Source organism: Patiria miniata, unplaced genomic scaffold (genome assembly GCF_015706575.1).
Source record: "Patiria miniata isolate m_02_andy unplaced genomic scaffold, ASM1570657v1 HiC_scaffold_20, whole genome shotgun sequence".
Taxonomy (NCBI): Eukaryota; Metazoa; Echinodermata; class Asteroidea; order Valvatida; family Asterinidae; genus Patiria; species Patiria miniata.
In genome coordinates this window covers 7,558,199-7,572,000 of record NW_024037059.1, presented here as the reverse complement: position 1 = coordinate 7,572,000, position 13,802 = coordinate 7,558,199, and the positions used below count along the sequence as shown (strand labels likewise).

The 13,802-nt window shown below is 39.4% G+C and overlaps 1 protein-coding gene across 2 annotated transcripts; it reads right to left on the bottom strand.

The window, feature by feature from the left end:
* Positions 1–2,050: 2,050 nt before the first annotated feature.
* Positions 2,051–13,097, bottom strand: LOC119727419 (transmembrane protein 165-like). Of its 2 annotated transcripts, none has more exons than XM_038199285.1 (7): positions 12,945–13,097; positions 10,727–11,183; positions 9,882–10,143; positions 9,135–9,310; positions 6,879–7,061; positions 3,456–3,561; positions 2,051–2,440 (listed from the first exon to the last, which is right to left on the bottom strand). In XM_038199285.1, exons 2-7 carry the CDS (start codon positions 10,937–10,939, stop codon positions 2,373–2,375), a joined length of 1,008 nt encoding a protein of 335 aa, XP_038055213.1. In that variant the 5' UTR covers positions 10,940–11,183; positions 12,945–13,097; the 3' UTR covers positions 2,051–2,372. The 2 variants fall into 2 exon arrangements, with proteins under 2 accessions (XP_038055213.1, XP_038055214.1); XM_038199286.1 differs by having other exon boundaries at positions 9,882–10,140; positions 12,945–13,096.
* Positions 13,098–13,802: the final 705 nt, after the last annotated feature.

Below are 13,802 nucleotides of genomic sequence, written 5' to 3'. Positions count from 1 at the left end.
GACAAAACGGGACGACAGTGGTGAACGTTGTTCAGGGCCCCACACAGGGTTCATGACAATGTGCGTTTTCACTTGTGGGAAAGCCGACTCCGCGATATGGGGAAGTTTTCTATTGTTAAGGAAATTAGGACCAAGTTATGGGGACTTTCTACTATCCCCATTGTGTTTTCAGTCCCCATAATTTCATTGACATCTTAAAAAGTTAGACCTGACATTTGCCTGAAATTTCTGATTACAAAACACTGCATCCTATTACTGCCACGTTACGCAAACACTCATCATGGGTGCATAAAAAAAGGGACGGTCGCATGACAGGTGCACGTTATTAACGATCAAAATGAGAGTTTGTGTAACATGGCAGTCATAGGATGCAGTGTTTTGTCATCAGAGACATACAATGTAAAAGCATAAAAATGTCAGGCCTAGGTGTTTTTTTAATGTCTGTTGTCTGCATGGTCCGTCAGCCTGCAATGCAGTGTCCACGCGACATTGCCAGACACGAGCTCGCTGGCTGTGTATGCACGGATGGTATGGTGTCCCCCTGATAATACTGAGATTGCCTTGGACAAGGCTATGGCAATAATGAAAAATAAATCAACCATCAGGCATTAATAACATACAAATGCAATCAGAAGTTAGTCATGAACACTGTGCACCTTGAATGGCTGATCGCTGGATTGATACATGGGCATTATAAATAGGACATTATTTGTTATCCATTTCAAAAATACTTTACAAACACATGACAATACGCCACGTTATGCTTATTATAATGGTCTTACAGTAAAATAAAAAAATAATCAGAAAATGACTGTTTAGTCTGAAAGATGCGAATCATAGTTTTACAAACACACATTTGGAAAAAAAAAATGGAAGAGTCGAGAAGTATGTGAAATGTTTCCTAATATTAACATGTTTCTTAATATTAACATGTACATGTCCAATAAATCTGAACCTTAAATCTGATAATACACTTATGTGGTACCCTCAAAAATCTCACAAGCTAACTTTGCAAAAGGAAAAAAGTCTGGAGTTTTGAGAAAAAACCCATACTTTATTTCCTAATACAAAGATCCTTTATCATGGAATGGAAATAAAACTAAGACGGCTTTCAATCAATGGAAAGAAAGCAAAATCCTGCTGCGTTTCCAATGTTGCATTTCAGCCCTACAGTAGCACCCTTCCCCTGCCTAGAGTGACCAATAGATGGATTGCACTCAGCAGCCATCTTGGAGGTGCGTTTTGTTATGTTAATTCATTAACAATGAATGTAGAAGAGCTCTACTCGTGCCTGTCCCTGTTGAACAAAAGCACAGGCCTCAAAGATGGCCGCAATGCAAAGGATCTATACAGCACAACGCCACTTCAACAAACTGTGCTATATCAAACGTTTGGCAATAATGGTCATTGCATTCTATGGCACCAATTTCTCTCACATAAGGAGCCATTTGCAAGTATGATTTTGAATAATGTCTAGTATCCTGAGTTTTATATGTAGCAACATACAACTCTGGAATGGTCCGGTGTCTTTGTGCCATTCTCATTATAGTATTATGAACAATATATATTGGGATGGGCATCTCTAATACTTAACCATATAAGAGCTAGCCCCATGTTACATCATCTAGTAACATTCGCTCGTACCCCCGCCCTGCAAACAGGACGCTGGGATACTCTGATGAATTCACGCTCTGATTGTTTGGATTTTGCGTGAACTTTGACCTGAACTTCATCACGGTCATGACTCTGCAAGGTTTTAAGCGGCCGCTAAGACTGATTTATTACTCTTTTATTCCAGTTTAGAGATGTTTTGTTTTCGTTGAAAAGCGTCATAATGTAGGAAATTCTGTAAAACTTATCTTTGTTGTAAATTTACAATTTCCGTCACTTGCTCAGGCTCCGTTTCGAATCACGAACGGTCGGATTGCATTATGCGACGCTCAAAATTTTGTCCACATGGCCCGCAATGAAACAAATCACATCCGGTATGGAATGTGCGTAATTCTATGGGAAGTTTTCGGATAGCATTTGCGCACATTGTCTAACTGCGATCTTGAACAGCTGCAGCCAGATGCTTTATACATAGGTCATTGGCCACTTCCTTCACAAGATTCTGTGAAGCTCATCAGAGTATCCCAGCGTCCTGTTTGCAGGGCGGGGGGTACGAGCGAACTAGTAACAGTGCCTTTTAGTCTGGAGCATTCACATATAGAGTGCAATTAACTACATGCAAAAGTCAGTGTACCAGACATTATTTTAAATTGTTGCAGTGGGCATGGGTCACTAGGTACTTTTTGTGAATATGATGGATGTTTAGTGACGTTCTACTGTAGCGGACGTTTTTGTTGATTTCTTGGACACTAAACATTTCTTCAATCAGGGCTGATGAATAATGCTGATAGGGCAAAGACTAAGAAGACAACACCTCCAACAAGAGTGACTGCAAAGAAAACACACAGACAATAGAATCATTAAATAATTAGCAAGATACAAAATACCTCTACAGGAAATCTTAACTATAAGCATGTCACATGATGTCATTTTTTTCAGATAAAAGCAAACTGCCCATTCTACACAATTTCATATGTTTAAATGTGTTGATGTGACATTGCGCAAAAATATAGGAGAAAGACGGGTGGTGGTTTTGCTTGTCAGCAAATGACAGGCATGACGTTGTCGTGTAACACTTTGCATTTGAGATTCAGGAATAACAGGGTTCAAACACGGCAGCCCGCAATAGATGAGTTTTACGGTTAAATGCGGTGAGTTTGTTCAAGTTATTTTCTGGTTTAAAGTTTTCCAAAACATAACAGATGTATAGCCTGTATAGAACACGCTACTGACAGGGCCACAACAACAGCTGAGATAAAGAACATAAACTGCCAAGGAGATATACAACATCAGGTTTTGAAAAAAATGTAAATGTTAAAACTGTTGTATAGACACAACTAAGAATTTTTATAAAAAAGTGTGAAAGAGAAACTGTACATATAATGAAGATCTATCATTGGGACAACCTTCAGGCCACCCTCCTAGTTGGAAATCGATATTTATTGTAATATATGTAAAACTCTTTAAACCCTGCAGAAAGCATAGCACTGTGGAGACCAGTAAAGCGTGATAGAATCCACTCACTCGCCCTGAACTTAACCACACAAGACTGTGTAAGGATTTGAAATGTTAGCCATACTCCGCAGGTTATTTCAGGGGAATTTGAAGTGTGGGTGCTAATACTTACGGGCAAAAATGGTTTTGCAAAACTTCGAGGGTTTTGAAGTGCGACCACAATGAGAAAACATAACTGCGGTGGTACTACACTCATACAACCGTTGTGCATGTTCTTAAAATTGAGGTACTTTGGAAAGTAGGATTCCAGCTACAAGTGGAAGGAGCACCGAGTACCACCTTATTCATGGCTCCTACTTGTGGTCGCCATTTTGTATCCAGAAACTCACCTGTTCTCGCTGATATTCTTTGGGCTATCATTCGACCACCTACCACTGCCAGCGCCGTGCATAACGCATGCCCTAAGGTCCCGCCAATAGTAACACCAATTACGTCCTGGATTAAAAAAATCGAAGAAACAATAGTGGAATCAATAAATGAATTTCTGAAACCCAAACAGTACCATGGGATGAACATCCCAAATATTTAAAAACCAAATGACATTTCTTTGAACTGATAATATAACTCAAAAATATGGACTCTCAGTTTGAAATCTGTCGGAACAGAATTCTAATAGACCGTTTCATCTAGTCCAACTCATGGTGTTTTGACCAGTCAAAGCTGTTATAACTGTCCAACATGCGAGCACGTGCATAAGACATCTTTTGTTGAAAGCAGTTCGTGAATACAAATGTTTAGTCTATGGGAGAGTGTTATAGAGACAAAGGGAAAAACAATGCCCTGCCCTCAGACGTAATGGTAAAATGCGACTATGCGCACACGTCTTTGTCCACATGCACTGTGGGTGGACCTAATGGATCGGGTCTATTGGGAGTTAATACATTTATGGTGTCTGTGTGAACATACACACATATATTAAAAAGATTTTGGACAAACACTAACTGCAGTCCTTTTTTGTACACTTTTAGATGTTCTTATTTCAATGCGGTACAGTAATTTTTGCAAAAAAAGGCCGATTGTTTATCTCTCTTCAGATAATTCCAGCAAAATACAATTGTTGCACAAGTCATTGTTCTCTCTTTATCTTTAGTGGTTTTTTTTTAGTTTTATCACATAGAGACACCTTTGGTACTACATGTATCTGAAGCTGACTTCAACGATAACCTGCGGTTTTTAATGGCATATTTATCTAGTGTAATGCAAATACTCCAGGCTGCATATTTGCATAGACAAGCACGTGTGGTCGAGTTAAACTCGTCCACGTGTCAGTGAACTCGAATGAATGAAATCTTTGATCATGAAAACAGTGAGCAAAGTGCATGCACGGAGTGTTATCGTAAAACAGCTGATATTTACGATTCCGAATATCATGGCTCTGACTACGCAAGACTGAGAATGCAGCCACAAGATCTTATTAGAGAAATCCATGAGGAAAGTATTATGTTGAGTACAGAGAGAAATCCCAGTTACTATCACTTTAATCCCCAACCCAGAATATCATGATAACACTTATGTCTATGTTACATTCTTTATATACTGAATGATATGAGTTGATAGAGTAGCAAGGTCATTAGTAATAGAATCACTGATTTTTTTTTACAATCACTGATTTTTCATTTTGTGTTTTGCAATTTTGTTAAACTTTGTGTGCACACTGGAGAATTTTTGCAAAAAGTTAAATTCCATTTCAACTCTTTTCAGAACAATGAACTCAGGGGGCTTTACATGGGGCTTCATGTCCAAATTTATTTAGGTACAAAGAATGAGTCCATGGTTACTTCTTAGTATTTTTTTTACCAGAATCCTTAATTTCTAAGCAAAAACACCCAGGTGTAAGAGGTAACTTACGATTAAATAGTTTATTACCCCACCATTTATGAACATAAAAAGACGTTTCTATTTATGTTAGTTTTACCAGTTTTCCCAAAGTCCATTTTATTTGTTCCTCAATTCAAATATTCATACAAACAAATGTTTGTTACCATTAAATGAAAACAGATATTAAGCCAACCAGAATTAAATAACCTAGTTCCCATTCACTATGTGCTCTATGTAACTCACATCATGATTATAACATTAAAAAGTTAATCAGGATAAACTTTATTCTTAATCAGGATAGACTGTCAGAGACAGTTATTGTTACAGAATATCATATCTCTGAATGATAACTTATCTTGTTTGGAACAATGTTCATGTTGAAGAGCAAAGTACACCTTGATAGTAGGACAGTGACACTACACATGTTCTTCGGTAATAAAAGTTCACATTCTTTTCAAAAGTAAACTAGTTTATACAGCTTCAAATTTATTATAAAAAAAAAAGGAATTCTTCGGACCGATTTTGTTTTTTTTCAAGATAGTAATTTTAAAGTCAACTAAATTTTCTGTCAGATTTTGAGCCCTTGTATATCTAAACAGGCACAATTTGAAAGAATATGGACTGCGTTGGCACTTTTTGAAAACTTTCAAGAGCACCAGTGGGAGGACACACTGCATGCGCGTACTGATTCACGCGTGTTTTGTGCCAAGTACGCACAGCTAATATTATTCTGAATGCAGGATGTTAATTGCTAAACCCGTAGTGTCTTCACGTTAGCTTTAGGTGCTGTCGGCAATGCATTCGAATGTTTCTCCCAGTGGTCTCCCCTAACTCTCCATTTGTAACCGCTGAGGGGGTAAGAACCAGCCCCTAATCCAAGGTTGCATTCATGGAGTTACTAACAACTGAATGTGCTTAGCACAAATAGTATCTGCTAAGAACGAACCGGTAACCAACCAAAATGTTGCAGGATGTTAATTGCTTGTGACTGGTTCTTGGCATATTTATGCTTAGAGCATAAATTCGCTAAGCATTGTAAGCACTATTTTCTGTTTGGCCGCTCCATCAAATGACATGTAGAAACAACACAAGGCCAGCATGGTAAAACTGGTTCAGAACGGCTATTCACTGAAAGTCTTTTCATGCGTCTGGTGCACGCAATGCAATGGGCCAGGTTTAGCCCTTTCATTGGCATTACGGGGTAATCCTATACAACTGCACTGCCCGGCTAACAAGTGACAGTGAGTCATTGTGTCAGTTAGTCGGTCAGCAGTTTGATACAAAAGGGAACTGTTGGTGTGAATCTGGTGTACACTATGGGCCATGTTTAGCCCATTCATAATAGCGTTACGGGGTAATCCTATATGACTGCACTGCCCGGCTAACAAGTGACAGTGAGTCATTGTGTCAGTTAGTCAGTAAGTCAGTATGATACAAAAGGGAACAGTTGGTGTGAATCTGGTGTACACTATGGGCCATGTTTAGCCCATTCATAATAGCGTTATGGGGTAATCCTATACAACTGCACTGCCCGGCTAGCAAGTGACAGTGAGTCATTGTGTCTGTGTGTCAGTTAGTCAGTCAGTATGATACAAAAGGGAACAGTTGGTGTGAATCTGGTGTACACTATGGGCCATGTTTAGCCCATTCATAATAGCGTTATGGGGTAATCCTATACAACTGCACTGCCCGGCTAGCAAGTGACAGTGAGTCATTGTGTCTGTGTGTCAGTTAGTCAGTCAGTATGATACAAAAGGGAACAGTTGGTGTACACTACGGCCATGTTTAGCCCATTCATAATAGCGTTACGGGTTAATCCTATATGACTGCACTGCCCGGCTCACAAGTGACAGTGAGCCAATCAGTCAGTTAGTCAGCCAGTGAGGTACAAAGAGGACACCAGGCTAGCCTCTCTAGGCCCAGCAAACACTCACCTCTCTAGCTGCTAAAATGATGGTGGTGATTTGCGATCGGTCGCCCCACTCCGCCAAAAATGTCAAGGTGAAGGCCTGCAGAAATATCGGCGAGAACAACCCGAATATCTTCCGTGGCTTGCCACCGCGTATTATACCTGACTCAGGGTCTTGTGTGACTGTGGCTGCGGTGGCTTTTTCCATCTGTGTGAGGACAAAAGGGGGCGGGGTTTAGAAGGTATGAAGGGGGTATGAAAGAGATTCAGGACTAAAAGAAAGAAAGTCTAAGTAACACCTGATTATCATTTGTCACTTGTAATTTGTAATGTTAGGTTTTGCCCTTCACCAGTGTAATTTTCATAAGTACATGTTAATATCTGCAATTACATGTAAATGATCATGTCTGACAAAATTCAATCATTGTTTAAGTTGATATGATATTATTTACTGGTACATGTACCCAATGTTAATTTTTTCCCAATCTCAATTAATGATTGCAGAATTTTTGACAAAGTGAGTGACTATTGACAATGAATGAATAACTGAACATGGTAAGTATGTGTGACCACCAGTTTTAGAGTTCGTCTGCAGTGTCAAACATTTTAATAGAACATCAATTTGCAATCAAACAATATTTACTGCTGGGGAGATTCCTCAAATTTGGGCAATATCACTGGTGCGTATCCACACACAGGCAAATTCTTCTAATGTGAAGCAAACTGAAGTACAGGGAACAGAACAGGGAGTAGAAATGTGGGCAACTTTTTGCAAATTTACAAATATTTTTCAATGGCAATGTTTTGACAACTTTATATTTGTACCAACTGTTAGACAACGTTAAAATAAGGAACTTTATCAAAGAGCCAAGGTTAAACATTTTTGGAAATTCTCATCAAAACCATTATCCTTGAGGACCAGCCTAATGAAGTTGGTTGCATATTGCTAGATACTATTGGTAGCATGTATTGCCGTGTACAGACGACTCTCATTAGAGCAAATTCCCAGGTCCCAAATCTCAGGTTCTCTTTGTGTTTCTTGGTTTCTTTGTCCCTTTATAACGACATTCCTGTTATAAAGAGGTAATTTCGCTAGTCCCATCGACCTTGTTATATTGAGAGTCGACTGTACATCACAAAGCCAGGACCATAAAAATGGTACTCAGTTTACCACAGGTCTCAAATCTCAGGTGCTCTTTGTGTTTCTTGGTTTCTTTGTCCCTTTAAAACAACATTCCTGTTATAAAGAGGTAATTTCGCTAGTCCCATCGACCTTGTTATATTGAGAGTCGACTGTACATCACAAAGCCTGGACCATAAAAATGGTACTCAGTTTACCACAGATAATTGCACATTCATACTAAAAGGCAGACACAAGATACACTGTACATCACAACGCATTGGGATCAGCAGTTTTGTACTGCTTTTTGTTTGGGCTCTGGACTGTTCTCAAGAGGTTTCTTGCAGAAATGGAATGGTATGACGCGTGACATGTACGATTCCGATGTATGTAGGACGCATAGCTTGGTGTTGTATGACATATCTGGGTGTTTATGTGAACCTACTCACATGCGAATCTGGGCTAATGCCATTTGAAACAACATGACCATTCATAGGTTTCTGCAAGAAACACATGGACATGCAAATGTGTACACAATCCAATTGGAAAACTCCACAGACCACACCAAGCACGCTAATACCGTACACTCATGGAGATCTGCTTCAATGTAGGATATAGTACGAAGCAACTACCCAATGATGGATTATCTGAACAATAGCTTGAACAATGCTTCCACCATTGAAGGGGCTTCATGAGTGTACACTGACAGTGTGCTCAGAATGGTCTATAGATCACAACAATTACCCCATCCCACCCCACCACCCCAACCCTACCCTATTCCACAACACCCTAGAAGTGAAAGTTTATCACATAGAAAATCTACTGAACGTGTCTTTACAACACACTGCATTGAAAATTAGATGATAAGGTGTGCACTACACATATCTGAGAATAAATATACAAATAAGGAAATTGTTCAGTTCAAAATACAAGAACCTAAATCGTTTCCAATCCAGTTCATAATTCGGAACTGAGCTATAATGTGCTCATTTATTCATTATTTACTAGGTTTTTAAGTCTATATATATGCAGTTTCAATGCCCCCCCCCCCCAAGAAATCCTGTAAGCAATAATTGAAGAACAATTTCTTGGAGTTGCTAAGCATACAAATTTGAACATTTTTAAGAACGAAAAAAAAAAAAAATTGATCTCATGACTGACCTCTTCATCGCGTCTTTTGAGATCAGCTTGGACTTCCTCCAGTTCCTCCTGCCCTTCATCAGCAGACATGGTCCATCCCTCCCGCAGCATCCGCAGCCCAAACAACGCAAAGAGGAATGTGGACACGTAGTAGGTGAACCAGCGTGGGATGACGGTAGTGGCATAGCCGAGAAGGGCTGAAACGATCAGTCAGTTACAATGACAATTATGTACATAACAGTGTCATTCAAAACCAAGTCATTCCAAAATGTGCGTGTGTACATACGTGAAAAAAAGAGAGAATTTGAAACAGGATTGACCCAACGAATGACATACTGTTGCAGTTGTTAAAATCAATCCAGAGTCTTGTCAATTGAAACTTAATAGATACAGTTTTGCCTGTTCAGTATCTATTTTGGATATAATGTACTACCCATAAATGCATACCATTAATCAGTGCCAAAATAAAAAATGATGTTTACAATAAGGATTAAAAAAGGATGCTAGTTTGATAGGTTCAAAATCGAGTAAGGTAGTAAAGGTTTGAAACATTCACATCTGTTACAAATGGTACTTGCATCAATCAAAGTTTTCAGAATCTAGAAAAAGGAAAAATGCTACGAACATTTCTGAAACAATGATGAATATGTCAGATGAATAAAGATTTTGGAATTAAATCATAAGTTATCGAGCCTTAAGATTGAAATAATCTGTCTGTGCCCCCCCCCCCAAAATAAAAAACCCATAAAACTTTCAAAAATCGCTAACCTGATAAAACTGTCATAACAGCAAGAGCACCCAGCGCCCCAACGAAAACCGTGATTCGTGCGTGCCTCATGGCCATAATGGCAGCAATGAAGAAGGTCTTGTCCCCCAGCTCGCTGACTATGATGACCGACAGCGATGCCACAAACGCATGGACGAAACCCAGGTTGACTCCTTTGTTAACCGGAACGGCCGCAGGCATCTGCGGGTCTGGTAACTTGACTTCATCTGAATTCTTATCAGCATTTTCCTGCAGGATCTCCTTCAGTAAAAGGAACAGTGGACATGCAATCATTACAAATAATGCAACAACAACAAAATTGGGGGGAGGGGCAAAAGTAGACACGAGATATTTCTTACATTCAATTTTCAAGAATTTTTATGACATTTTCAAGAATTTTCACGAGTATGTTTGACATTTTCTTACAAAAATGATGATATCTGTTAATATGAGATTAACTGGCTTCCTCTGGGCCCTTCTTGCAGGGTTTTCCCGACATTGTTTTTGAACATACAGCTTTTTGGACATTGTTGGTTCTTAAGGCAGTAAGAGGTTTGGGTTAAAATCTCTATGTGTGTCACTTTTAACGATCATCCCATTTTCGAAACCATCACTTTTCCAAAAAATTAACCCAAATTTATCAAATAAAATCGGGACCAAAATTTTCTGTCATCACCTCACCACAAATTTTGGGTAGAAAACTACTTCATATTTGAAACAACGATCTGGCTTATTGCATAAAGTCTTCCACAAAATGCCAAACTGAACCATTAAGACTAATGAGAGGCTTTCTCCGGCCTAATTAACATGCTTCAGAGTACATAACGTCAGTCACCAGTACACTTACATTTCCATCACCTGGAGCGTTCCCGACAACCTCTTCCCCGTTCTCAACCTTGTCCTCGTCATTCTGCCGCACCAGCCTTTGCACGTTGTATGGTTCCTTAGGTTCAACTTCGCCCTGGACTATGCTCATTTGCATACTGGAGCACAGCATGAGTATTAACAGCGTGAGCAAGGTACCAGTCTGCCGGTACGGGCGGTGAATTTTGGCCGGCATAGCTGGATGTTTTTGTAGCGCACTCTTTGGTTCAACGAAGGACCAGTATTTCACTGTTTTTTTCCCCTCAATAAATAGCTGTACACAATTGGAGAAATAGGTCGCACCTGCAACTACTACAATCCAATGTTGGTCTGGAGCTTGTTTTCTTTAATTACATCAATGAGACCTTGGTTAAGCTGTAGAGTTGAATCACTCAAATGTTCTCAACTGTTCTCTTGGTCTCGGTGTGCTTGATATTTGTCTGAAATTTAAAATTAGAAACAATGCAAATTTAAATTAGCCTATCAATTTTGTTTCCCCTCAAAATTACAGATAACTAGACGTCAAGACTACAGTTAGGGAATTTGAGTTTTCCTGCCTTTTAACCAGGTAGATACTAAGTAAGTTCAATACATAATAAATATCACTTCTTAAGTGGAAGTCAAAAACATTAATAATGTCATAGAATAAGATAGGGCATCGTTAAAACATCGCATCGTTTAAACATTAACACGAGTTGGAAATGTAACGTGTTCATGATCGAACGATTGCGAGGGGAGCTCTCGGAATTGAACAGGAAATTTCACTTTTCATCCGGTTCGTAAGTAAACTTCAGTACAACCATCTTAATCGTCGATGTCTATTTGTACCTCAGGTGGCGTATCTAGTAATTTGGAGGCCATTTCGAGGGTGAAATCTGATCTTAATTGATGGGCAATGTTGGGTTTTTGGGTCAATGACAAAATTGTGTCGACCAACTGATGCGATTTAGCTTGGACCCTACTATCGCCAGACCATGTCCGAATGTTAAAAAGGCAATAAGTTGGGTCCAAGTTACTCGGACTAGAGAGAAGTATGCTTTAGGTTGAGAGTCAATCATTTTTTAAGAATATAAAAAAATCTTGATTCTAATTTGATTGAATCAAAACAGGGACCCTACACTACCAATCGCCATTTAACAGGGAAAATATTGAAGCATTTACTGAGAAAACACTCATTTTTCAGACCAGTCTCATAGGTTTTGTGCACAGGGTGTCAAGTGATGTCCAGGTATGGAACTCTTGGCGATCGTGTAGTGTAGGGCCCGGTTCCTATAAGGGAACAAAATCCACTTTAAAATTATTGGACCAAACTAGTTGGCGACATTCTCAATAAACAGGTATGTCATAGATAGAGTAGGTTGAACCACCGCCACGGACATTGGTGGCGCTATTTTCATGCCCAAAATGACCATTTTTTTGTGACTCCCTTTTTTGAAAAGGTTTGACATGGAGTATCACATACAGGGATACTTTCGTTTAGCTCCAAACATCAATAAAAGAGAATTGCAGGGTGTAGTTGACCTTAGAAAGTTTGGTTTTTTAAGCAACTTTAAATTTGAAATAAAGTCAGAACTGCTTGCCCTATGATAGGAGACCATTTGTTTAATTGCATTTTGAAAGCTCTTTAAGATAAATTGAATTCTACAACTATCATATCAACTTTGAAGTTTGAAATTTGATGATTCTACCTAGATAGAGCCTAGAGGGCAGGGTTTTTATTTTTTTTAAGGAAATTTGAGGTAAAATGAAGATGACAGTGCGGCGAAAACACGCAACCCGAAAATAAAGATGGCGATCACTGCGCGATGTTCCGTGAGCACGCACGTCACGCTGAATCACAAGGCACAAACCGCGCAGGAAAATTGTGATTTCCACGGCAAGATTGAATCTGTTCAAAATTGCAAAAAGGGTGTCATTAGAATTGAGAAAATTCTGCTTTTGATTGTAAAGGTGATTTTTGAGCAATAAAAAACATTTTGACTCTAATTTGATCAAAACAAAACAGGGGCCCTACACTTCATGATCGCCGAACTCTTTCCCATACATTACAATACAACACATGAACGGTTACCGGACATCGACATCGTGACGTACCGGCATGACCGGCAGGATGTCTGTGACTTTGCTTTAACATACTCATCATTACACAAACAACTCTATATTGAGCCTACTTTCTATTCAGTTGATTTCCTCTATCTTACCGGAGTATGACTTGAATCGAGAGCAAATCCGACAAGAAATGTGTCAAGAAAGTGAAAGATCCTCCTCCGCGCGTGAATGTTGATGAGTTGGTGATACAGTCGGTGACCCACGTATCAAACCAATAATCACAATAACTAAACATCACAATGAAGCCTGGGTATCAGTCAGCATGAAGAAAACTATAAATAATTTAGATGAGGGCGCTATATAGGTTTAGTTGATGTATTTAATTAACACTTTCTCGGCGAGTTCCAAGAACTAGAATGGGTTGGGATAACTTGGGAGAGAGCCTTAAATTTCTTCAGGCGCTTTGGGTCTAGTCATAAGTTGTTATGTGTTTTCTTTGAATGAAGTAATGAAAGATCAGAGGATGGGATCTCTCTACGACGTCAAGCATCCTAGGGAGGGGGGGGGGGGGGGGCGGCATGGGCGCGTCGCCAGGATTTTTTTCTAGAGGGCGGCAAAACACAGTTTGCCCCCAAAATCCCTGTACTTTTCCAGCATATTCTCGATTTATCATTTTTTTCGAGGCTGGCCAGGGACATTTGCTCCCCCAACCCATTCAATTAACAGCAATATGACTGTGCGCCGCTTTTTCTTTCATTTTCCAGAGGGCCTTGCTACCCCCCCCCCCCCATGATGGCCATTTAGTCTTCATATCAGCGAGTTAAAAGGAAAGTGCAACTTGACAACGTCATTTACATTAAGGGGGAAAAAAGAGTGTCCTATTAATTGTGCGCCAATAAACCAAATATCAGTATATTCTTTCTTTGGATAACCAATATACAAAATGGTTTAATCGATTTTCCCAAGTCTCAGCCGAAAAAAAATCTAACTATAATCATACACTACAGCGC